Source organism: Apiospora hydei (genome assembly GCF_038363865.1).
Source record: "Apiospora hydei strain CBS 114990 chromosome Unknown utg000006l_segment0_segment0, whole genome shotgun sequence".
In the NCBI taxonomy this organism is placed as follows: domain Eukaryota; kingdom Fungi; phylum Ascomycota; class Sordariomycetes; order Amphisphaeriales; family Apiosporaceae; genus Apiospora; species Apiospora hydei.
Genome location: NW_027117365.1, coordinates 2,625,742 through 2,651,459, shown reverse-complemented (window position 1 = coordinate 2,651,459; position 25,718 = coordinate 2,625,742). Strand labels below are relative to the sequence as shown.

The 25,718-nt window shown below is 42.1% G+C and overlaps 8 protein-coding genes across 8 annotated transcripts; 5 read left to right on the top strand and 3 right to left on the bottom strand.

The window, feature by feature from the left end:
• Nucleotides 1–395: 395 nt before the first annotated feature.
• On the bottom strand, nt 396–1,828 carry PG997_008030 (kinesin light chain; the record flags this gene model as incomplete). The annotated part of the gene is made up of 3 exons (XM_066812345.1): nt 396–548; nt 1,712–1,770; nt 1,816–1,828. The coding sequence occupies 3 exons, from the start codon at nt 1,826–1,828 to the stop codon at nt 396–398; spliced, it is 225 nt and encodes a 74-aa protein (XP_066667687.1).
• Nucleotides 1,829–14,964: 13,136 nt separating this feature from the next.
• PG997_008029 (uncharacterized protein) lies at nt 14,965–16,267 on the top strand (the record flags this gene model as incomplete). Its single annotated transcript, XM_066812344.1, has 3 exons — nt 14,965–15,007; nt 15,194–15,812; nt 16,009–16,267. The coding sequence occupies exons 2-3, from the start codon at nt 15,403–15,405 to the stop codon at nt 16,265–16,267; spliced, it is 669 nt and encodes a 222-aa protein (XP_066667686.1). The 5' UTR covers nt 14,965–15,007; nt 15,194–15,402.
• A 671-nt stretch (nt 16,268–16,938) lies between these two features.
• PG997_008028 (uncharacterized protein) lies at nt 16,939–17,313 on the bottom strand (the record flags this gene model as incomplete). Its single annotated transcript, XM_066812343.1, has 1 exon — nt 16,939–17,313. One exon carries the CDS (start codon nt 17,311–17,313, stop codon nt 16,939–16,941), a length of 375 nt encoding a protein of 124 aa, XP_066667685.1.
• Nucleotides 17,314–17,989: 676 nt separating this feature from the next.
• PG997_008027 (alpha/beta-hydrolase) lies at nt 17,990–19,453 on the top strand (the record flags this gene model as incomplete). Its single annotated transcript, XM_066812342.1, has 1 exon — nt 17,990–19,453. The coding sequence occupies one exon, from the start codon at nt 17,990–17,992 to the stop codon at nt 19,451–19,453; it is 1,464 nt and encodes a 487-aa protein (XP_066667684.1).
• A 7-nt stretch (nt 19,454–19,460) lies between these two features.
• Nucleotides 19,461–22,229, top strand: PG997_008026 (uncharacterized protein; the record flags this gene model as incomplete). Its single annotated transcript, XM_066812341.1, has 4 exons — nt 19,461–19,626; nt 20,509–20,687; nt 20,800–21,879; nt 21,984–22,229. The coding sequence occupies 4 exons, from the start codon at nt 19,461–19,463 to the stop codon at nt 22,227–22,229; spliced, it is 1,671 nt and encodes a 556-aa protein (XP_066667683.1).
• A 533-nt stretch (nt 22,230–22,762) lies between these two features.
• PG997_008025 (uncharacterized protein) lies at nt 22,763–23,518 on the top strand (the record flags this gene model as incomplete). The annotated part of the gene is made up of 1 exon (XM_066812340.1): nt 22,763–23,518. One exon carries the CDS (start codon nt 22,763–22,765, stop codon nt 23,516–23,518), a length of 756 nt encoding a protein of 251 aa, XP_066667682.1.
• Nucleotides 23,519–24,247: 729 nt separating this feature from the next.
• On the top strand, nt 24,248–24,559 carry PG997_008024 (uncharacterized protein; the record flags this gene model as incomplete). Its single annotated transcript, XM_066812339.1, has 2 exons — nt 24,248–24,367; nt 24,449–24,559. 2 exons carry the CDS (start codon nt 24,248–24,250, stop codon nt 24,557–24,559), a joined length of 231 nt encoding a protein of 76 aa, XP_066667681.1.
• Nucleotides 24,560–24,587: 28 nt separating this feature from the next.
• PG997_008023 (uncharacterized protein) lies at nt 24,588–25,055 on the bottom strand (the record flags this gene model as incomplete). Its single annotated transcript, XM_066812338.1, has 1 exon — nt 24,588–25,055. The coding sequence occupies one exon, from the start codon at nt 25,053–25,055 to the stop codon at nt 24,588–24,590; it is 468 nt and encodes a 155-aa protein (XP_066667680.1).
• Between the last annotated feature and the right edge of the window lie 663 nt (nt 25,056–25,718).

Below are 25,718 nucleotides of genomic sequence, written 5' to 3'. Positions count from 1 at the left end.
AACGAGGTAATCGAGTAGTAATTTAATATTATAAAGGTTACTTATTTAATTTAACCGGAGCCCTCGTTATAATAATTAAATTAAGTCGTAGTAATTTAACGTATCGATTTTAAATAACCTTTACCGGGGCTCGAAACCGACGGGCGTTTAGTGATTTTAAGTAGTAAATAAAATCGAGCCCTTACGATTAACGAGGAGATACGAAGTTAACTTCGTTAAATTTAACCTTAGTTATATACTATTCGTTTAGTTTATAATTAATAAAAGGTGCGAGCGGTCCGCGTTATCGATAATAAGAAGCTACTACCCCGCTTCGTCTCGACTTAGAACCGTTTTTACGAGGGCCTTAACGTCGGCTTTATTATTTTCTATACCCCTTTACCCCGAGTGCTTAGTTAATCTCTCGGTAGGCATTCTCGAACATGGTTATATCCACCGCCGGCAATTAAAAAGACCGAGCATTCGGGATACACCTCGCGCACGCGATAGGCCGCCTTAATTGCGACCTGCGTCTTGCCGATACCACCGAGGCCCTCGACGACGGTCCGCTGGCACGCGTTTAGGTTCGTACGTGGCGGGATCCTTTTAAGAAGCTGCTTTAAAACCGTCTCTCGTTTTATAAAGTCCTTATTCTTATTAAATCGAATAAAGAAATAAGATTTAATGGACTTTATTTCGTATTAAATATTATTATATACGTGGTAAATATAGTAAATTAACTATTTCTTCGGCGTTTAAACACTTTTTTAAACTTCGAATATTAAACTTTATATAGCTCTTTTAATTAAAATAAACTTAAAGTCTTTCGATCCTTTAAATTTATTTATTATCGTGTGCGTTAAATTAAAGCTATTACGAGGAAATTTATAAATATAAGTAAATAATTTCGAGACGAGCTAGCACGATTAGTATATTAAGTGTAATAGCGATAAAATAGCTTATTATGCGGCTTATTTTTCCCGGCGTTATCTTTATAAATAGTCCGGGTAAAATTTTCTTTAAAATATTAATCGTGCTCGTTTTAAAAAAGTAATAGAGAGGTAATTTAATAAGGTTAATATTAAAAATCTTAATAAACCTTTAAACTCGCTATTAAACGAAATCTTATTTTTACTTTAAATCTCGAATTAGTTTATTAAATACTTACTCGCTTATAATTCCTTTAATTATTACGAGCTATAACGCTTACTTTACCGCGTTCGCTTTTATAAATAGTGTAGTAAGAAAAACGGCGCCGACCGTTACCGATAAAACGTTACGATAACGGCTCCCTTTTTAAACCGCTCGAAAAATCGCCTAATATAATTAGCTATAGTTTATTTTATATTACACGTGCTTTACCTCTACGAATATAAGGCCGCCGAAGTAAGATATTACGAAGATTAAAAGACGAGCTTCGCTACCTTAACCGCGCTCGGCGGCTACTTAGCCTAAGAGATTATCGGTATAGCTTAGTAAGGTTTATATAAGCGTATAGTTAAACACTTTAGCGTTTTAATCGTATATATAAATACGAGCCTTCGAAATAACCGCCGAAAGTAAATCGTTATCGCGTAATTAATATATTTACACTTCGTTTTTTTATATATTTATATACGAGGCGACTCGGTATCGAGGCCGTGAATCGTAATAACGTTAATATAATTAATATTATTTTTATTAAAATAAAAAGAATAAACTCGATTATAGTTATATCGGTGGTACCTTTTACAGGAACGAGCCTATAAAGGCCCAGCTGTCGCTCCGTCGGCGGTGCTACGACCGCGATAACTATTAGTAGGTTAGCCCTTGCGACGTGATGAATAAGTAACATACCGCGGGGTGCCATGGTGGGGTTAGAGTATTTCTCCTCGAGGCTCTTGGATCGCGACGATCGATAACAACTCAACGTGCGAATGGTTCTGCGATAAGGAAATTCCCAAATGAAATATCTGCTCACGTTTTCAAGCAGGTCGAATTGATCGGACTTGTGTCTAGGGGGTTGGGAAACAAGGCTGCCGACGTGGAGGGCGGCGACAGTAACGGTGACCGCTAAACAGCAGAAAAGCAAGCACGGCGACTAGTCGTATCGCGACGCTACCCTCCTTCGTCCCAGGCTGCCTTCGTGCTCTAATTCGCCGTAGTACGATACGCCGAGCGGTTAAACTAGTGAATATAGCCAGGTTTAATCTACTATTCGAGTAACCTTATATTTACTAAGCCGCGCTATATACTATATTATAGTTATTTACGGCGCGTGGTCTCGAAGCTTTAAATCGGTTAAGTAGCTCACTTAAGGCTAAGATTATTATTTTATACCGTTTAATAAGCTTAAGCGGTAAGTGTAATTTAATAAGTATATATATACTTAATAGATTATAATAAAACTATTTATTTTCTACGTATACTTTTAATTATAAGTAATAAACGGCTTAATAATAATTAAACGAGAATAAATTATTAATAATATACTTTACGAGGCTATTAAATAAATACTTATCTCGAGGTAATTAATTTATAATGTATTTCTATAAATACGACTTATTTATAGCTTTTAATAGTTTTATCTTAACTTACTTTTAATAAATAGATTTAATACTACGAACCGAGCCTTACCGCCTTATCGAGTATATAAGCCTTATAATAAACTTAATAGTTTTAAATTTAAATCTTTTAATAATATACTCCCGCTAATAAAAAAAGCTTAATATTTTATATTAAAATAAATATAAGCCGTACCTTATTTTTATAAACTTATATAATTATCCTTAACGGTTTTATTATACCGTTATAAAAGCTTAATTAATCCTTATAAATATATAATAGTCGTAAATTAGCCGCTTAGCTTTATAATACGCTATATAAAGTTTAAACTCTTTACTTTATTTCTTTAAGGTATATAAATTAACGTGGTTTACTACTACGCGACGTATATCACTTAGCGACGCACTTTTTCCACTTTTCAACCCTTTTATATTAATTAATTTAATTATAACGCTTAAAATTAATTAAAATTACTCGTTATTTAATTCTTCGCTTAATTTTATATTTTTTTCGTATATTCGCGCATTATAACCTGTCTCGCCGTAAATACCACAGCGCCTTTCACCGGTCGCCCTCCGTTTCGACGAACCCCTATTTTTATTTTTATCGAGCGCTGAACGCTTCCCTTTTACCTTTTCGTCCTATAGCTACTGAGATTCTTTAATAGTAAGGGCTTTTTTAAGCTGGATTTGCGACTTTTTAGCTTTCCGGCGCTTAGAAAGTGCTAAATTAGCTTTTTTAATATATATATCCTATCGCGTATAAGGGTTATTTTATAAACTATTTTAATTATATTTTTCGCTATTTAGTTTACCGTATTTAAAATCGGCGTTAAAAAGCTTTTTTAATAAGTAAACACCCTCTTTTTAATATAAATAAAATACTTAGTTATTTATTAAGGGTTAAACGGCGTTTAAAGGTCGTAAATATTAGCCGTCCTCGAACGGGATAGGTTAAGTATAGGCGTCCGGAGATATATATTTAATTTATTAATTATTTCGTCGGGATTATAAGGGATTAAATTAGAAACGCTAAATCCGGATTTAATATTATTTTCCGTAAAAACAGCGAAATGCGCGGTTTTAAAAGTAATAAAAAACTCGAGCTTCGTAATGTAATTTATCGAGGCTTTAATAAATAGCTCGATTTCCTTTAAATAAGCACGCTTTAAAGCCGAATAAAGTATTATATCGAGTAGCTAAAGTAGGTGAAATAAATAAAGAGGCATACCGAGTATAATAATATTATTATTTTAATAATATACCTTAAATTCGGCCGAAATATAACTCTCGTGGTTATCGATAATTAAAAGGCGGTGGGAATTTTTCGTTTACGTTTTAATGTGTTTATCGAAGTGTTTAATTTAATTTAAGCCTGTTTCGTTATTAGTTTAACTATTAAAAATCGGCTTAATTACCTAGTCGCCCGGTAAATCGGTTTCGCGAGATTAATTCGCGAGGTAATATTAGCCTTAAACGATTAAAAACGGCGAAATACACTAGCTTTACGAATTAATATATTTAATCGCCGTTATTTATTCCTGATTATTAGGCTAGACCGATTTCGCTTTTTTATACCGCTCGACGCGTATTACGACGAGTATTAACCCGATTATACCTATTATAAAGCCGGTCTCGTCGAAATTTTAAATATTTTCGTTAATAATCCCGTATTTCGCCTTTATATTCGCGACCAGTATAAACTAACCGAAAATAATTTTAAAATCTTTATAAAAAGCTTTTTAATAATCGTACCGACGATTTATTTTAATCTTTAAGTCCGGGTTACGGTCGATAAAGCGCCTGACCTAGTGTTTACCGACGCGGTCGCCGCCGCGCGACGCGGTAAAAGATTAGCTATATTTTTTACATTAGCGAAATCGGGAGCTATCTTTTAAATATTTAAATTAATTATATATTTACGAAGTACTTTTTTTTAATTAGATTTAGTTTACGTTGTTTTAATTAAATTTCGCGTTTTAAAGTTCGGCCGTAAATTCGATAACGTAAAGTCGATTCGAGTATATTATAAGCTTTTATTATTACTCTTTAGCTTATTTAATTCGGTTCGTTTCGTGTCGCTTAAATTATTAAAACTATCCGATTTTTTAAGATTAATTAAGTATTATAATTATAAAGGTATTACGCGTTAAAGTTTAATTATATTAGAATTAAATTTAAGTGCGTCGTTAAATAATATGCGTCGCGTAGTAGTAAACCACGTTAAATATATCTTTATTCGGTCTTATAATTACGAGTATTATAAAAATTAATAACGTATAAATATATTTACCGTACGAGATAAAGTTATTACGAGTTAATTAATACCTTTATTTAATAAAGAAATAGCGTACAAAGCTAATATTAACGATTTTTACCGGTAGTATTTAAAGATATATATTAACGACTAGCTTAATTAAAAGTAAAAATTACGGATATATATTTACACTAAACGTTATTTATACTTATTATACGAGAAAGCCTACGGTTTTAAAATTTTATTATTAATACTTAGTTTAATATAAATATAATAAGAAATACGATTAAAATAAAACCTATCGTAATAAAAGGGCTTAAAAGCGAGAAGATAATAAAGCTATACGACGCCGATAAAAAGGCTTTATTTTTAATAAGAGCTATAATAATAAGGTTAATTTATATAGCTATAAATACCACCGCGATATATACCGTGGCCGAGGTTAATTATATAAAATTATCGCGAAAGAAATTTCCGTAGCGATCTTAAGGCGGTATATATAAACGTAATATAAAGCCGAAGGTTAATAATTATAGCTTATTTAATCGGTTAAAGTATAATTTTTCGAAGTAAAAGCGCTTATTAATATAATCGTAAATATACTTTATATTAAGTTCGACGATAAAGCGTTTTTAATCGGCTTATACGATTTTTTCTAATAAAAAATATTTCTTTTTCGTAAGCGAAAAGTCGCTCTCGTAGTAAATTAACGCGGTATACGAGAATAAAAAGCTTAGCGTAGACTTTTAAAGCCTTAGGTAGTGGCAGGGTGTCGTGATAAGTTAAGAACAGTTATAGCCGTGGTAAACGAGATACCGGCTTTAGAAGTGGGGTTTAAGCAGAAAGCGCCGCATAAGCTTTAGGTAAATGCGCCCTGTCGCCTAGACTAGATAGAGGTCTATCTGCTCCGCCACGACGATCTCCCGACCGAGCAGCCGTTAGTAGTGCAGCGGGCGGGGTGGTATAGGGCGACCCGCGACCTAGAGCCGCGAAGAAAGTTTCGTTAGCCGACTTAGTCCCAGCTCTTTCTCTAGATAAGCGGAGTCCTCTAGTTTTAAGGGCGCGAGGTCGGCGTCGTCGGGTCCGATCCGGTATAAAGCGGGTAAGAGCGCTTCGAGTTTAGCCGGCGTCGATGCGTCCTTGAGAAGTCGGGTTTAAAAAGGGACGAGCTGGTTAGCTTTAATTAGCCGGATCCGCGTAATTGCATAGCGAGGAAGAATAGTACCTTAGGTTCGTGTTCTTTTATAGTTACGTTTATTTTTTTAAGCATTTTATTCGTCTCGCGGCGGTAAACACCGTATTATTTATATATATAGCAATTTAAAAAAATAATAATATTACGCGTTACGAAAACGAAGCGACCGGTTTTTATATCGAGTCGTAGAGCGGATTATTTAATATTATTAAAACGTTAACCTTAAGTATTAAAATAATAAAATTAAGTAAAACTTATCGAAATTATAAAGCGTAACGTATAGTAATATTCGTTATTACGTATAAAATTAATTATATAATATTATAGCCTACGTTATAAACCCTTAAAAAATTAAGCGGGCAGTTTATTCTACGGTTAATAAGCCTTAGAACCCACTGTAACGATAGTAAGAGCGCGATAGCGAGGTTTCGAAATAATGGTCTACTTTAAGGCATAGTACCCTACTTTTTACCTAGCTTACGTCTCCTCCCCTTAATTCTTCCCGATTATTAATAGCGGAATATAAATAATATAATATATAAATTTAGCGGTCCGCTTTTATTGATATATTACTTTTATACTATTTTAATTTAAATTACTTTATAGTTAAAAAAGAATAACGTGGTTTACCACTACGCGACGCATATTACTTAGCGACGTACTTAAATTTAATTCTAATATAATTAAACTTTAACGCGTAATACCTTTATAATTATAATGTTTAATTAATTTTAAAAAATCGAATAGTTTTAATAATTTAAACGACACGAAACGAAGCGAATTAAATAAGTTAAAAAGCAGCAATAAAAGCTTATAATATACCCGAATTAACTTTACGCTATCGAATTTACGGCCGAACTTTAAAACGCGAAATCCGACCGAAACGACGTAAACTAAATCTAATTAAAAAAGAGATACTTTATAAATATATAATTAATTTAAATATTTAAAGAATACCTCTTAATTTTGCTAATGTAAAAAATATAGCCAATCTCTTCACCGCGTCGCGCGGCGGCGACCGCGTTAGTAAGCACTAGGTCAGGCGCTTTATCGACCGTAACCCGAACCTAAAGATTAAAATAAATCGTCGGTACGATTATTAAAAGGCTTTTTACGAAGATTTTAAAGTTATTTCCGGCTAATTTACGCTAATCGCGAATATAAAAGCGAAATACGGGATTATTAATAAAAATATTTAGAATTTCGATAAAACCGGCTTTATAATAAGTATAATTAAGTTAATACTCGTCGTAATACGCGCCGAGCGGCGTAAAAAAGCGAAGTCGGTTTAGCTTAATAATCGGGAATAAATAACGGCGATTAAATGCATTAATTCGCAAGGCTGGTATATTCCGCCGTTTTTAATCGTTTAAGGCTAATATTACTTCGCGAACTAGTCCCGCGAAACCGATTTACCGGGCGACTGGGTAATTAAGCCGACTTTTAATGGCTGAACTAATAACGAAACAGGCTTAAACTAGATTAAATACTTCGATAAATATATTAAAACGTAAACGAAAAGTTCCCACCGCTTTTTAATTATTAATAACCACGAGAGCTATATTTCGGCCGAATTTAAAATATATTACTAAAATAATAATATTATTACACTCGGTATGCCTCCTTATTTATTTCACTTGTTTTAATTACTCGATATAGCACTTTATTCGGCTTTAAAGCGTGCTTATTTAAAAGAAATCGAGCTGTTTATTAAAGCCTCGATAAATTATATTACGAAGCTCGAGTTTTTTATTATCTTTAAGGCCGCGCATTTCGCTATTTTTATAAAAAATAATATTAAATCCGAATTTAACGTTTTTAATTTAGTCCCTTATAATCCTAATAAAGTGATTAATAAACTAGATATATATCTCTAAACGTTTACACTTAACCTATCCCGTCCGGGGACGGCTAATACCTACGACCTTTAGACGCTGTTTAACCTTTAATAAATAACTAAGCACTCTACTTATATTAAAAAAAGGGTATTTACCTATTAAGGAAGCTTTTCGACGCTAATTTTAAATACGATAGACTAAATAGCGAAGGGTATAATTAAAATAACTTATAAAATAACCCTTATACGCGATAAGATATATATACTAAAGGAGGCTAATTTAACACTTTTTAAACGCCGGAGAGCTAAAAAATCGCGAGTTTAGCTTAAAGGAGCCCTTACTATTAAGGAATCTCAGCAGTTACAAAACGAAAAAAGTAAAAAAAAAGCGTTTAGCGCCCGATAAAAATAAAAATAAAAGTTCGTCGAAACGGAGGGCGACCGGTGGAAAACGCTGTAGTATTTACGGCGAGACAAGTTACAATACGCGAACATATAAAAAAAATATAAAATTAAGCGAGGAATTAAATAGCGAATAGTTTTAATTAATTTTAAGCGTTATAATTAAATTAATTTATATAAAAAGGTCGAAAAATAAAAAAATGCGTCGCTAAGTAATATACGTCGCGTAGTGATAAACTACGTTAACTTATATTTTATACTTTATATTTTTATTACCTACGATAGTAAATTAATAAAAAGAGAACGATATATAATTAACGTTTTAAGCGCTTTAAAAAGACCTTAAATTATACGTACGAGCCGCAGCGCGAATATATAATATCCCTTATATAACCTTACGTTACCGGCGTCGCGGTGGTATTCCACGACGAGATACGCAGTTATTAACGTAAAAGCTTACGAATTTCGAAAAGTAATTAATCGTATAATATATAATTAATTTAAATTCGCGATCGTTTCCGCCTTAAATAAATAATATTAAAAATATAGCGAATCGATTATTTAATCTACGCGACGCGGAACGCTTCGGCATTAATTAGGCCTTTAATTTCGTATAACGATAACTAAATCTCCGGACGCGTTTTAACCGAAGAATCGATTATTAAAAGGTTCTTTACGAAAGTCCCAACGCGTATCGCGCGTAGTTTATTTTTATACGGAATATAATTAATAAATATAAAATTTAAAAAGAGGATATATATAATTTCGACGAAACCGGGTTTTTTATAAGCTAAATCTCGTTCGAAATAATCGTAACCACCTCCGATCGACGCGAAAGGCCTAAAGTAATATAGTAAGGGAACCGGGAATAGGTTATAGTAATCTAGGGCGTCGAATTATACGGTTACGTTATCCCTCCGTATATTATTTTTACCGAAAAAACGCACCTTTTTTCCTAGTATAAAAACAGCCTATTATTAAAAGATTAAGTAATCGCAGTTATTAAAAATAGCTGGACTATAAATAAAAAAGCGAGGATTAAATTTAATACTTCGATAAACACACGAAATTTTATACGAAGGGTGCTTACCGCCTATTAATCCTTAACGGCTATAAAAGTTATTATTCGATAACTTTCGAGCTTTACTATAAAAAAACTTAATTATTATATTTTATATGCTTTTTTATTCGTCGCATAAACTCTAGCCTCTTAATATCGGCTGTTTTCGTGCGTTAAAAAGGGCGTACGGGAAAGAAATTAAAGGTTTTATACGGGCGCATATTACTTATATTTTAAAAGAGGATTTCCTACCAGCGTTTTTAAAAGCGTTCCAAGCGATTTTTACCGTTTCGAATATATAAAGAGGCTTTCGAGGGATAGGACTCGTTCCGTACAATTCGGAATATGTTATTTTATAATTAAATGTGAAGCTACGTATTTTAACACTTTCGGGGACGTTTTTCGGCCTATTTATTCTTTAAAAATTAAAACCCTAAGTAACTCGATTAAGGCTTAATTTTAAACTAAATACGTTCGAAACCGTATTATACGGCATTAAAATAGCTCTTCGACGTCGATTTTAATTAAACTTAACTAAATTACGAAAAATACAACGCAGGTAATATATCGGCTCGCTCTTTTAAAAGATAAAGTAACCGTATTACGAGAGGTAAATAAGATACTTAACCGGCGCCGCCGTACGAAAAAAAACGGTTATAAAATAAAAGATTATTTCGTATATAAACTAAAAAAACTTATAATCTTAAAAAAACGTTAATAAATAATTATAAGATAAATCGCGCCGAAATAGTAGTCGTACGAGAAGGCTTAAAACGCGCCCGCGACGCTATAAAATTTACGGGGAGCCCGGGCATAATACGTATACTTATTAAAATAATATAAAAGTATTTAAAAAAAAGGATTCCGATTAATTTTAATATATTAAATACGTTGTAATAGAATTAATTTATATTTCGTTATACGAGGCCTTAAAAAGTGTTTAATTAAACTGTGTGTTTAATTAAACCGTGGATTACATTAACTATTAAATATAATATTTTATTCGCTATTAAAACGCGCGTATTTAAAAGAAATCGAGCTGTTTATTAAGGCGTTAATAAACTATATTACGAAGCTAAAGTTCTTTATCGCCTTTAAAACTGCGTATTTTATTATTTTCACGGAAAATAATATTAAATTTAAATTTAGCGTATCCGGTTTAATACCTTATAACCCGGATAAGGTAATTAATAAATTAAATGTGCGTCTCCGAACGCTTACACTTAGCTCGTCGTGTCCGGGGACGGCTAATATTTATAACCCTTAGACGCCGTTTAACCTTTAATAAACGACTAAATACTCTATTTTTATTAAAAATAAGGTCTTTATTTATTAAAAAAGCTCCTCGACGCTAATTTTAAATACTATAAATTAAATAGCGAGAAGTATAAATAAAATAACTTATAAAATAACCTATATACGCGATCGAATATATATATTAAAAGAGGCTAATTTAATACTTTCGAAGCGCCGAAAAGCTAAAAAATTACGTGTCCAGCTTAGAAGGGCTTTTACTATATAAGAATTATAAGAGTTATAGGACGAAAAGGTAAAAGGGAAGCGTCGAGCGATTAATAAGGGTAAAATAGGGGGTCCGTCGAAGCGGAGGGCGACCGGTGAAAGGCGCTGCGGTGTCTGCGGCGAGACAGGTTATAATGCGCGAACATGTGAAAAAGACGTAGAATTAAATAGCGATTCCGATAGCGAGTAATTTTAATTAATTTAAAGCGTTATAGTTAAATTAACTTATATAAAAGTGGTGAGGTATAAAAAAAGTGGCCCGCTTAATAATATAGCCCGCTTAATAATATAGCCCGCTTAATAATAAACCACGTTAATCGTTTATTAATAACGAGTTATATATAATTTAAGCTATAATTTATATAATTATTAACGTGTAAATATATTATATTATAAAGCGATATTACGGTTTTAAAATAATAATTTATTATATAACGTTACGTTTAATTATTTTTAGTTTATTATAAAGATTAAGTAACGTGGTTTATTACCTCGCCGGACACTTTATTTATTCCGCACTATTTTTATATAAATTAATTTAATTATAATACTTTAAATTAATTAAAATTACTCGCTATTTAATTTATAACTCGATTCTATATCTTTTTTACAAATTCTCACATTATGACCTATCTCGCCGCAGGTGCCACAGCGCTTTCCACCGGTCGCCCTCCGTTTCGACGAACCCCTCGTTTCGCCCTCATTAGTCGCTGGACGCTTCCCTTTTATCTTTTCGTCCTGAAGCCCTTGAGATTCTTTAATAGTAAGGGCTCTTTTAAGCTGGACTCGCGATTTTTTAATTCTCCGGCGCTTCGAAAAACTTAAATTAACCTCTTTTAAAATACGTATTCGATTACGTATAAAAGTTATTTTATAAATTATTTTAATTATACTTTTCGTTATTTAATTTATTATATTTAAAATCGGCGTCGGAGAGCTTTTTTAATAGGTAAAAACCTTATTTTTAATAAAAATAAAGTACTTAATCGTTTATTACGGGTTAAATAACGTTTAAAGGTTATAAATACTAATCGTCCCCGAACGCGACGGGTTAAATATAAGCGTTTAAAAACGTATATTTAATTTATTATTTACCTCGTTTAAATAATAAGGTATTAAACCGGATACGTTAAATTTAAATTTAATATTATTTTTTATAAAAATAATAAAATACGCGGCCTTAAAAGCGATAAAGAACTTTAACTTCGTAATATAATTTATCGACGTTTTAATAAATAACTCGATTTTTTTAAATATACACGCTTTAACGGCGAATAAAGTGTTATATTTAATAATTAAAGTAAATAAAAGGAGTAAAGAGGTATATTAAGCGTAATAATGCCGTTACTTTTATAATATACTTCGAATTCGGCCGAAATATAGCTCTCGTAACCGTTTAAGATTAAGAGACGATAGGAACCTTTCGTTCGCGACTTAGTATACTTATCGAAGTGCCGGATTTAGTTTAAGCCCGTTTCGTTATCGGTTTAACCGTTAATAATCGGTTTAATTACTTAGTCGCTCGGTAAATTATATTCGCGCGATTAGTTTATAAAGTAATATTAATTTTAAACGATTAAAAACGGCGAAATACACTAGCTTTACGAATTAATGCATTTAATAGCCGTCGACTATTCCCGATTATTAAACTAGACCGATTTCGCTTTCTCACGCCGATCGGCGCGTATTACGACGAGTATTAACCCGACTATATTTATTATAAAGCCGGTTTTATTAAAATTCTATATATCTTTATTAATAATATCGTATTTAACTTTTATATTCGTAATTAATATAAATTAGCCGGAAATAATACCCGGATTTTTATAAAAAGCCCTCTAGTAATCGTATTAACGGTTTATTCGGGTCTTAAAGTCCGGGTTACGGTCGATAAAGCGCCTAACCTAGTGCTTACCGACGCAGTCGCCCTCGCGCGACGCGGTAAAGAAATTAGCTATATCTTTTATAATATTAAAATTAAAAGATATCCTTTAAATATTTAAGTTAAATATATAATTATAAAGTACCTTTTTTTTATTAAATTTAATTTATATTATCGGTATCGAATTTCGCGTCGTAAATTTCGGTTATTAATTCGGTCGCTTAACGTAAATAAAGGGATATCGTATACTTTCGTAGCAGCTCTTTAATTACTTTTATTCGGTTTTTTTCTTATCGCTTAAATTATTAAAATAATACGATCTTCTTTAAATTTAATCGGTATTATAATTATTAAATTATTACGTGTTAAAGTTTAATTAAATAGGTTAATAAAAAAAGTGTCCGGCGAGGTAATATATTCGGCGAGGTGGTAAACCACGTTATATATATACCGCTATAACGTGGTTTACTATTAAGCGGGCCGTATCATTAAGCGGGCCACTTAAATATACACCCATTTTACGATTTTTAAAAAGCGTGCATTTAAACGAATTTCGAATAAATTTTAATCGGGTTTTAAAATCTTTAATATTAATTATATAAATTACTTAAATATATTCTTTTTATTTTTTATTTATTTAACTTAAAAAAGTTAAGACCTTACCGAGGTATATTTTAACGTAATTTTAATTTTAAAACTTAATAAAATAAATATAAAATTATAAAAACTATTTCTATTTTAATTACGTTAATTTATACGACGTATTAAAATTTTAACTTATTATAATTAAAACTGATTAAAGTGCACGGTTACGCACGGACGTTTTTTAGTGTATTTTCAAGTGGCCCGCTAAGTTATACGGCCCGCTTAATAGTAAACCACGTTATATAAATATATATTTCTATATTATTGCGAATAAAACGAATCCGGCTCTATTAATAAAATAAATACATTTTAAAATAACTATCTTTAAAAGGTTAAAAGTTACGTTATTATTTTTAATTATAATAAAAACGGTAACTTTAATAATTTAAATTTAAATATTATATCTCGTCGACGGATAATATTAATACTATACCGAGGTATACATATATCCGGGATTTTAATATATTTTTAACCGAAATAAATAATACTTTAGTATTTAATTATAAAGTATATATTTATACTTATCGTAGAACGCTCCTTTTATAAAAGGTTATAATTAGTGCGGAACGCCCGAAAGCAGCCTTTTTCAGCTGCTGGGAAATTTCGGTATCGCCTTCCCTATGCGATCTTTTATGCTTGTAAGTCTACTATTAAATACGAGATCCAGTATTAAATACTAGAGCATCTTATCCGATCTCGGAAAGCTGCTTAGGGGACTTAGGCTCAACTCAGGTTCGCTTAGCCGGCTTTATCATGAACCCCCTTAAAGCAGCGCGCTGTTCAGGTCCAATGACGAAAAAGGAAGTGGAGAAATCCAGATTAACGTGGTATAATGGGCTGTTATGGTCCGCTCCGTTGCAGACCTCCAACCAGCTTTCGGGCAAGGCTTCGATATCGATGGCGGCTGTGGTCAGGATCCCACAACCGGCTGCAGCCCACAGGAACTAATTGACACGCATGTTTACTCTCTCTTTGCTTCGTTGCGCTAAAGGGCAGCTCGAGTGAGGTGTATAGTGTCGGGTTTGGCAAATTTGTGAAACAGGATGAAGAAGCTGCAGAATCTGGGAATCAGGCCAATTTCTATTTCTAGCCGAGACGAAATGAGTAACTTTTTCAGCATCGAACTGTCAGACACCATTCGGGCGTGCCAAGCCCGTATATTGTTGATATTTTATGCTCAAAGGGTACCCACCAGCACCATCATGGTGAGGACGAGTGGTGATACGAAGAGTTAGGAAAGCCTCAGAGATTACCCAGCGTAGCGCGTGTCTTTGCTTAGATACAAAGGCCACGCTTGCATTATTGCCGATATAGGTCTAGAACTCAACAACCCCTTTGGCATATTATTGCCAAGTGGCGACACATCTAGTCTTTTTTGGAGCGGGCCAAAGCGGTTGCACTCGCATGAGGAGGCACTGAACCGAATCATGTACCAACCGACAGGGTATTAGACCCAACCAAACCTTTATCAAATATCATGTTTCGACTAGTTGCAGTGGGTTCGCTCCGTGAGTATCTCGGATAGTATATAACTCACACAGAGTCCCATCAACTTATGTTACTGAGACACTACCACCCAAGCCAGCATTACCAACTTACCTGCTATCCCAGAACTCATCAATCAAAATAAAAAAGCCACAGGAATGTTTTTCAACCTCTTTCTTGTCTTGCTCCTCCCTCTGCATTGTGCGTCAAGCTGGACGCTCAATGGGGAGAGGTCCAAATAAGGTCGAACCCAGATGGGATAAAGGATAAAGGCCATAATCCGAGGGTTGGGGGAACTGAGATTCCATTGAAACCCACGCCCACGCCTCTGCCAGTACCAAACGACTGTATCAACATGTGTTTGTCCGTCTAGCTAACAACAGACAGAACCCATTCCGAGGAGTGAAATTCAGCGCGTGCAAGGCTTCTTTCCCCAGGAGAATCTGGCGCAGAATTTGAAGTGCCCCTTGACGCAGGGCCAAGAAGCAGCCTTCTGCCCGACGACGCGATTTTGGTTTCATGGACAGCCGTTGACGTATTTTGACTCACCGATTTGCGACCCATATCAGAATTGCGATATTCAACAGCAGCGACTGATGGCGTTCACGGACACTACAACGAATGGCAAATCGACGACATTCGGCTCGTCGCGAACAACTACCTTTGGCTTCAATCTAAATTTTGAACTGACGCCCCCTCCCATCAATAACCCAGCTGCCGTTGTCGCCGCCGCCGAGACTCTCATACGAAGACATGTACCAAGAGATCCTCAAGCGGGAGGAGGGGGAGGAGGGGGAGCAGCGGCACCATCGGTGCCATGGCAAACCAAGGCCAACTATGGTATATCGGCATCAACGGCGTGGGCGTTTACTGAATCATACGAAAGGTCAATGGCACGTACCCTAGGTTACACCGACACCTCGGGAACTATTGCTACCACATCACGTCCCCACAATGATAGCATGAAATATTGTGGAAGATTCTACGCCGTGCCGCATTATCAAGGGTGAGCCTCCATGACCAGTTACCCACATGCTTGGCCCTCCCCGTCTTCCTTCGACTACATTATCTCGTCCGCTCTGCTAACAGAATATTCTTAATCATGGTAGCGTGTGCGGGGTCATGGCTTCTAATAACCAGACGTGGGATCAGTTTTTCACATGCAGCAATCTGATTGTCAATGGCACTGCTGATTTTGACAGGGACCTATCGGGTCAAGCCTATAACATTGTCTGGGCCGTAATGTCCTGTCAGAACAAGCAGCTCATGGGTCCTGAGTATCAATCAGACATGTTGAATCAGGCTATAGTATGGGACGACTGGGCTCCGTGGCTGAAGCGCAGGAAGCTCGACTCGGATTTGACCGTCACACTCGAAGGGCTCAATCCTCACCGAGGCGGATGGTTTGGATTCGAAGTCAGAAACGTAGTAGAACCGCCCAAAGATGATGGGAAGCAATGAGGATGGTCCGCGCTATCCTTCGGGCATGGGGAGGTTGTTTGATGGAGCCCGTACAATACTGAGTTCCAGTATTGAGTCCCGGCTGGTTGGAAGAGAGTTTGAATTTGGCAACGATTGAGCGGATTAGCTTCTCAATCCTACGAGATGGGCTGTTTAGGTTGGAAAAAGCCTGGAGACACATATGGTTAGCATACAGGCAATTGTGTATACCCTTGTTCTGACAGGAATGGGGAAGTAAGTTAATAAGAAACGTCTTCCAGTAGCGTCGCACAGGTCCGAATTTGAAGTGAGAAATATGGTCCATGAACCACACAGACTTTAATAGGTTCAACACCCTAAGTGCAAAAGCTGGCCTTCGGTAAGGCTATTGTGACCAGGCAGTGGGATTACTACTTCAAATCAAGCGAGAAACAAACAGGGAGAGCATTACTCTGATGAATTTATATATAGGAATATATCTTTACATATATACTTCAATCTCCATTTATCTAGACTCTTCTGGCGATCTACGCCACCGCTGCGGAATGCTTTACAACGACAAGGTGCAATACGGGTACCAGCCCCTATACTCACCCAGCGACCCACTGTGTGTTACCATCACGTGCCGGTCTAGAGGGGAGCGACCTCACGTGAGGTATCGACGCAGGCAGAAAGCGCCTTGGAAAGCCAACCTACTTCTGGGCGCTTGTACCGGCACTGCTGGAGCTATCGGAGCCGGCTTCATGATTGAGTGAGCCCGGTGTACCGTCCAGGACACCGGCGATGGCATTGCGACGCCCGGTGTTGGAGCCGGCTACGTGATTAAGTGAACCGGGGGTTCCGTCCAGAATACCGGCGATGGCGCCACGGCGTTCTGTGGTGCAACCGGCTACGTGGTTGAGTGAACCCGGGGTGCCGTCCAGGACACCGGCGATGGCGCCACGACGGCCGGCAGTTTGGGCTTCAGCTCTCCTAAGGGCATCACTCGAAGACTCGGTGGTATCCTGGCCGCTGCCGCTACCGCTTTGGCTGGTGGTATTGGTGGTATTGGTGGAGTTGTTAGTCATTGTGACCTTTGATTGGGTGTATCTGTTGGTTAAGAGGGGATTTGTTGTCGGGTTACAGGGATACTCCTGGCGATGAATGAGTTTCTGGTGTACATGACAATACAGATCGCAATTGAATTATATATTTGTTATAAGGAGCAAAACAAACTCCTTGTTACAGCTCGAGATTTGTGCAACTTAGGAAGATCGCAGGTTTGTGCCAAAAACATTGCTTGGTGATTGGGTCATTGTCTACATCCCGAGGGTGACACAGCTTCTTTGTTGTTGGTTACCTCTTTATGATCTTGAGATCTCGTTTCTACTTGGCTTGAGAAGCTTCCATTTCCCCATTGTTCTGGACTCTTCAAGACTTCCTTAGGGGAAGCTGGCATTTATGAGCTACCCAGGTTGACATGAGTCTAAGCTTGCTGGAAATGATACCCTGGCCAACGTTGCCTTTAAGATAAGGCATATAGAACCGCGAGTCAGGCCGTGACAACAGTAGCAACTTGCCCAAAATGGCAATACGCTTTGATATGTGTGCGGTTGTTCCCGCTGTAGGTGGATCTCGGCCTTTCCCGATCATTTCCGATACCGGCAAATGGCTCGGCATTGATAACAGAAAAGTGAGTGCTTGAGAAATTATGCCACAACGCGCCGAGAGAAGAACGTCAAGCTTCCCCTTGGTATCAACACAATGAAGCCGTCTTCAGTAACAGCGCCACTTGCGACATCTCTCGTCGCATTAGTAGCAAATGCCGCAGCAAATGCACCCGCCACTGCGACGTTGAACTCGGGCGTAGTGCTCGGCACCCAAAAGACCTTCCCCGGCGCCGACACAGCAGTAAACGAATTCCTCGGGATACCTTACGCCGCGCCTCCGCTGGGCGCCCTGCGCTTCGCCCTTCCTTCACCACCGAAGTCTTGGTCGACCCCGCTGAACGCCACGGCCTGGCCCAACGCGTGCATCCAGCAGGGCAACACGGACGTGCTGCTCGCGCCCGAAAGTGAGGACTGCCTATACGTCAACGTGTTCGCCCCTGCCCCTGCCTCGCCTTCTGCCCCTAATGCGGGGCAAAGCGGCGGCCGCGCCGTCATGGTGTGGATCCATGGCGGCGGGCTCAAGAGCGGCAGCGCGTCCATGGCCCGGCATGACGGGACCAGCTTCGCCGCGCACCAAGACGTCGTGGTGGTCACCCTGAACTACCGGCTCGGCCCCTTCGGGTTCCCCATCAGTCCCGCCGTCCCGAGGAGCGAGCAGAACGTGGGTCTCTACGACCAGCGCTTTGCCTTGCAGTGGGTGCAGGAGAACATCGCCCACTTCGGCGGCGACCCGTCCAAGGTCACCATCTTCGGCGAGAGCAGCGGCGCCACGTCGGTCTCGCGGCTCGTAGGCACGATGAACGACACGAGTAGCCGACCCTTCCGCGCCGCGATCCAGCAGAGCGGCGTGTACGAGTCGGCGTGGGTTATGGATCCTCCGGGCGATGTTATCGGCCCGGCAGCGTGGCCCTTGCTAGTGAAGAGCTTGAACTGCACTTCTTCTAAGGGCAACAGCAGCAGCAGCAAAATCAGCATGCAAAGCTCTGCCGAGGCGGCTGCCGAACTTGACTGCGTCCGAGCCGCGCCGGCGGATAGTATTCGGGCCCTCATCAACGACCCGACTGCGTTTTTGTCGTTCTATCCCGTAGATGACGACATAACGCAGCTCTCGAACCCCGACCGCGCGCGCGCCGAAGGCCACATCGCGAAAATCCCGCTCTTGATCGGGACCAACGCGAACGAGGGTACCATGTGGACAGGTTCGTGGACCGATCTGAACTCCTACACCGCCGCCTTCCCCATGCTCGCGCCCTACGCCGCGTCGCTGAACACGACCTACCCGCTCGGGGGACGCGGACCCAACGGAGAGCTTCTCGCAGACGGCTGGCACGTGAACGCCGCCATCGACACGGACATGGAGTACACGTGTCCCGCCTCGCGCGTGGCCCAGGACGCCGCGTTCCACCTCGGGCTGCCCGTGTGGCGGTACTGGTTCAACGCGACGTTCCCGAACACGGCGCTGCGGGGAGGGGCTCGGGGTCTACCACTCCTCCGAGATCCCCATCGTGTTCGGATCGTACCCGCAGGTCAACGCGACTGCGGAGGAGGTGAGGCTTAGCGCGATAATGCAGACGGCGTGGGCGGACTTCGCCAAGGACCCGTACGGGGCCGGTCCGGGATGGGAGCGCGTGGGCTCGGGGGAGGCAGGGGGCTATCCGGTTGCGGCTTTCGATGTTGGAGCGGATTTGGATGTCAAGGGTTGGGCGCTTATGGATAATGGGACTTTGGATAGTGCGTGCGGAATCTTTGAGCCGATATATAAACAGCGCGTGGGAAGCCCATGGTGGTAAAAGTCGGTCAAGAAGCAAGGCGTAAACAGGAAGAACAAGATTGGTGAAGGCTCCGTCTGGAAATGAGTTCGACTCCTAGCTGAAGTATTAAATGCCGAGCCATAAGGTTACACGTGGCGGGTGACTGATAACTTAATTCGAATGATAACTTTAGACCAATGGCCACCGAGGGATTTGTTCCTTGATGGAATATCGGATGAAGGCGAGCTAATGTAAGGGCTCCGAAGTGTCAACTGTAATCTTAGGATGCGCCATGTGGCAGGAGAGGGGTAATTACATATAACTGTCCGGTGATACTTTACGAAAACGTTACACAACTGAACGGCATGGCCTAGGTTGCTTTACTATGAACCATCAAATACCTTCACGAGATCTAATTCTCGAATTGTAAACGAACCGGACGTTATCGGCAGATTTACTGCACACGAATTGTCGCTTGAAGCATGTTGGTAATCCGGTGATCAGATCGTCCGCTCGAATCGGAGTCCGGTATGACCAGAATTGGCCACTGATGTTGCGCTTCGTGTCGGCATCTCCTGCACTTTTCAAAACAGCCAAATAAACACATACGGCGTATTGTGGGTGTTAGTAAGACACAGCTGCAGCCAAGACTTCCATGTCTGCATATCAACCCCTTATCATTGGGTCGTACGGCGTGAGGGGCAGGTCACGCACTCTGGTGGTGCATGCTATACTTTCCGCCCATATCGTATTCTAAAATGACTTGTCAACTTTAATTCACCTGTCAAAATGGCCACTGTCCCTTGCTCTGTGTATTATCTCCCCCGTTGCGTTTCCCCCTTGACGAACACATAGTCCACAGGAAACGCCACGCTGATCGCCATGGCGGATAGCGAGAAGACGGAAGCGACGACGACGGCTCTACAGGTGATGCTGACCAGCCAATCAGTGGCGGTAGATCGCAACCAGCTATACAGGAAGATCGATTTCCGAATCATACCTTTGATGTTTCTGTGCTACCTTTTCCAGTCTCTCGACAAGGTGAGTCCCAAAAGACCAAATAGGAGATGCGAGGAGGCATCGTACTGCTTACAAAGTAAGACCGAAATTACACCTAGCTGATTGAAACTATTCGGTCCCATCTAAACTCTAGACCGCCCTCAACTACGCCAACGTAATGGGCCTGCAAAAGTCCCTAAACATGCAAGGCCAAGACTTCAGCTGGTTAGCCACCTCCTTCTTCCTCGCCTACGCTCTCGCCGAGTTCCCGCAGGCCTACCTGCTACAACGTTTTCCCCTCCGCAAGGTCTTGGGCCTCAACATCATCGCCTGGGGCCTGGCGATGTGCAGCAGCGCCCTGGTCCGCAGCTACGCGGCGCTCCTCGTGCTGCGCGTCGTCCTCGGCGCCTGCGAGAGCATCGTCGTGCCCGCCCTCGTCCTCGTCACGAGCACGTGGTACACGAAGCGCCAGGCCTGCGGGCGCACAGGGCTGTGGTTCTGCAGCATTGGCGCGGGGCAGATCGTCGGCGGTCTCGTCGGTTTCGCGGCGCTGCATGGGTCAGGGGACAACGACATTGCGAGAGGGAACTTCGGCGGCTGGCGTATCATGTTCTTAGCGATTGGCGTGTCCAACCTGCCCGTCGCCGCTGCGGTGCTCCTGTGGCTCCCGGACACTGTGGATGCGGCGCGCTTCCTGACGGCCGATGAAAAGGCCTTTGTGCACGCCGCACTAGCGCTTGACCAGGGCGGCAATGGGCGTCAGGTCTTTAAGCCCCGGGCCATCGTCGAGGCGCTGGCGGACCCTGCCGTCTGGCTATTAGTTTCGATCATTGTGCTGACCGTCATCCCCTCGGGCGTCATCATTACGTTCAGCGCCACGCTCATCAAGGGGTTTGGGTACACCCCCAAGGAGTCTGCCTTGCTCAACATGCCCTCGGGGCTGGTGTCCATCATCTCCACTCTGCTGAGCACATTCGTCATCCTGCGGGGGATCCCTCGGTGGCTGGCCATTCTCATGTTGCTCGTGCCGACCATGATCGGGGCGGGTCTCATGTCGTTCTACAAAGGCCAAGGCGGCAGTCTCGCGGGGATCTACCTGATCAACTTCACCATAGCCCCCACGGCTCTCGTCTTCAATCTCGTGGGATCCAACACGTCGGGATACACGAAAAAGGTCACCTCGTACGCAGCCATTGCGATCGCATTCAGCATCGCCAACATCATCGGCCCTCAGGTCAGTCCCTCATTCTCTATAGTAACAATCCATAATTACTTGTCTTCTCTTTTTCTATATAGAAGTACTGCCTGAACTTCCATCGGTTTTAACCTATCCTGCAGACCTTCCAAGCCCGCGAAGTGCCGGGCTACATCAGTGCCAAAATCACCATATTCGCTACCAACGGCGCCGCCATCTTCGCCACCATCTTGCTCCGCATCATATACGGCCGACGTAACCGCCAGACGGAAAAGGCGCGGGAAGCACAGTTGGCGGCTGTGGCCAGGGGAGAAACCGCGGTGGAGGCCTTGATCGACGACGAGGACCTGACGGATCGCAAGAACCCGGCCTTCCGCTATGTCTACTAGTTGAAGCACAAAAGGAAGTACGTGAGCCGCTATTGTTATCGGGTGCTAGCGCAATTTATCTCACAATGTTGATGAAAAAGGCAGTTTACTAGTCCTGCTAGCTCTTGAAACGGTCGGGCTAGTGTTACCCAAACTCCAGATGAATGGAAAAACCCGATCGATCGTCAGTTTAGCCACAACCCACTTTACCCCAGCTGCCAAGAAACGCTCTAGCCCCACCTGGCCCGGACCGTTGCACCGCCACCGCCCCAGGACGACTTAGTCAGATCTGAGACGTAGCCTCTAAATAAACTTCACCCCAGTCCATTAGCCCCTATTTTCAGCAAACACCACGTTCCCCAGACGAACGCACCCTCCACTTTCACTCACCTTCGTTACTACCTAACCTTACCCGGACCGAGTTCATAACTGGCACCAACGCAGCATAAAAGCAGCCAGAAGAAGAGGCGCTGCAACGGCTAGTTGCTTTCGGTCACAAGTGCTACAGAGGACGGACAAAGGCCAAGAACGCCCCCACCAGCCAGCCAGCCGCCATGCCGTCGATGCTTGCGACGGCTCTGCAGAACACGTGCATCAAAGCCGCAGCAAATCTGACCGCACAGCTCGCCTCCAGATGGCATGCCGAGGGCACACCCGAGCCGCTGGACAAGCAGCGCATCCTCGAGTTCGCCTTCTTCGGCTTCATCGGCGCCCTCATCGGCTACGAGTGGCACCACGGCCTCGAGCGCCACTTCCCCACGCGCACGCGCACCTTCAAGCGGCACCGGCCCACCGCGTCCCATAACCTCGAAAAGGGGCGGGACCCGGAGGAGAAGCCCGCCGTCCCCGAGCCCGCCGGCGGCAGCGGCAGCGGTAGCAGCAATGGCGGTGGCAGCGGTGGGGACCTGAAGATCAACTACCGCAACGTCGCGGCCAAGCTTCTCCTGGACCAGACCGTCTCGCTGAGCCTCATGATCACGCTCTTCCTGATCGTGACCAACATCCTGCGCCTGCCGACGCTGGCGCTCGTCTTCGGCGTCGTGCGCCGCAAGCTCTGGGGCCTGCTGCGCGCGGGTTGGACCATCTGGCCCGCGGTGGGGCTCGTCAACTTTCTTTGGGTCCCCGTGCGCTCGCGCGTCCTCGTCGCGTCCTGCGTCGGCTTCGGCTGGAACATCTTCCTGAGCGTCATGGCGGCGCGGCACGCCGAGGAGCACAAGACCATGGGGCTGAGCGCGGTCGGGGTGGGAGGAACGGTCGCAGCGGGCGCGGGCATGGGTGTCGGTGTCGGGGGCGGGGCTGGTGGGAGGTAGGTGGCGGAAAAGACGGAAAGGCTGGTCGATTTGATACACCTCCTGCTCACAATTACTTTGGGTGGGCATGTTGATGGCGCCGAGGTTACACTGCTGCGGTGCAGCGACCAAGTCTGGTGTGGCATATCCCTAATTCAGAATCTTCAATTCACGGCCGTGCGTTTGATTGAGTCCACTGATATGTTGATGGCGCGTGTCACTAATACATATCACTATTCGAAACAGTTTTTCCTTGTCCCTCGCAATATTGATTTGATGTGCACCCATGAGCCTCTCTGAACCTGCACCATAATCTTGTTTACCGAAAGTTACTGTAGATGAGATGCGAACCCCTTGATTGTACGCTAACTCCTTCTGTCTTAGTAAGGAGGCCGCCTACTGTCGCTTGTTTCCAAGGAACTGGAGTTTCTGGTGGGAGAGGTGGACGGCTGCTTCCACGCGTTCCCCTGCTCGAAGTCTACACTCAACCTCCCCGAGGGTGGGCAGTAGCTGTTCAAGAAACGTCCACCCCCCGCCAACTCTTTCCGTATCCTCCCACTCGTTGAATGTGGTGAGCAGATCTTGCCGGAGCTGTCGAGCCCTGGCGCCAAGCCCTCTTGATTTCTTGGAAACGGGCTGTTGTGCCGCTTCTCTGTGCATCTGCTGCTCCTCTGTCTCTCGTGCCGAATTGCCTCGCTGCGTGAACAGGGAGCGGAAAGAAACCAGGCATCCGATGGTGTATGCTTGAAAATGATGGAAACACTCAGCACAAACGGCGTCTGCAAGCGGAAACAAGGAAGTAAGGAGCTTACCGACGACGAATTCGATTCCGAACCAGAACCAGAACCAGGTGATATTCATCTGCTGAATGTCACCTTCGGCTCTTAGTACATCGATCCCACCGAATGAATGGCCTGGCATGGTAGTCACGGATATGAAACCTCGGATTAGCGTGACGGCGATGGTGAGCGCCACGAGCCCGAATATAGCCGACAGAAGAAGCTTCTTTCGCATGCTGACTCTAGTCCCCCAGAGAATCCAGATCGGGAACGCCGTGACTGAGTTCACTTTTTGTAAGCGATTCTGGACTTTATTTGCTTGGAATGACAGAGGGAAATGTACTTAGCGCGTCCCCAGCGGCGTCTAAGATGGCAGACACCTTCGTAGTGATGGAAATTCTCGTGATAAACTCCTTGTCGCCGCAAGAAGCGAACATTTCATCGATGGGCTTCAAAGTGCATTTGATATCCACGAGAGCGATGCAAGCAGCCCCGGCACCCGTATTGAATAGCAGGACAATCCACCAAGAGATGCGATATTTTGGGACGTGGTTGCCGAAGCGGCGGAAGAAGAGCAGAAAATTCAGCTTGACCAGCCAGATGCCGACGTAGCTGAGGTACATCATGGCCAGGAAGCCTCGTAGGCCCTTGGCCGAGTCTTCTGCAAAAGAGGGCGACGGCACGGCGCCGTTGCTTATATCCTCCATTTGGTAGATGTATCGTAGGAACAGCTGGGCTATCACAGTCGAGGCCAGCAGCAGGACCAAGGCGGCAAGCATGAGATAGTCCTCGACGAACGGGCGCCCGAAACAGCTGACCCGGATCCCCAGCCGACAGCTGATTAGGACGGCACAGAGACCGAAGCCACCCCACACGATTCCCTACTCGCTAGGTGTCAGTAATTATCACTGATACGCAACGTCTACATTTGATCGAATGTTATATAATGACTTACCTGGAATGCCCCCAAAGCCAACAATGCCCCTGTGGTGGAGGCCAGGCTCATTGTGAGAAGGATGACTGATATTGGCTTCACTGGTCGGGGCTTGTCGATGGAAGTCACAGATGGATGATCGGAATTTAGCGATAAACGAAAGCCATGGAACTAAAAGTAACAGAGTCGAAACTCTTTCACAACTGACGTATAAATAAAAGGTATATGGCGAATCGGCCTTGGCTTGGCAGGGGGCTGCTGATGTCAGACCTTTCCTTTTTCTTATGTGAGATGCATGTTCAGACCACTGCCCGCATCCAACCAGGAGCCAAGTTTTGGATATTGCCTACTGCCTTCATGTCACTAATACGTATGTGGTGAGTAGCCCAGGTACGCATTCCAGGCTATGCCGCTTCGCCTGCACATCATTAACTCGTCTCGGCCACAGCTGTACTAGCCACATGTCTCACCCGCCTCGCCAGTTCTCGGTTTAGCTAGAGCGCTTATC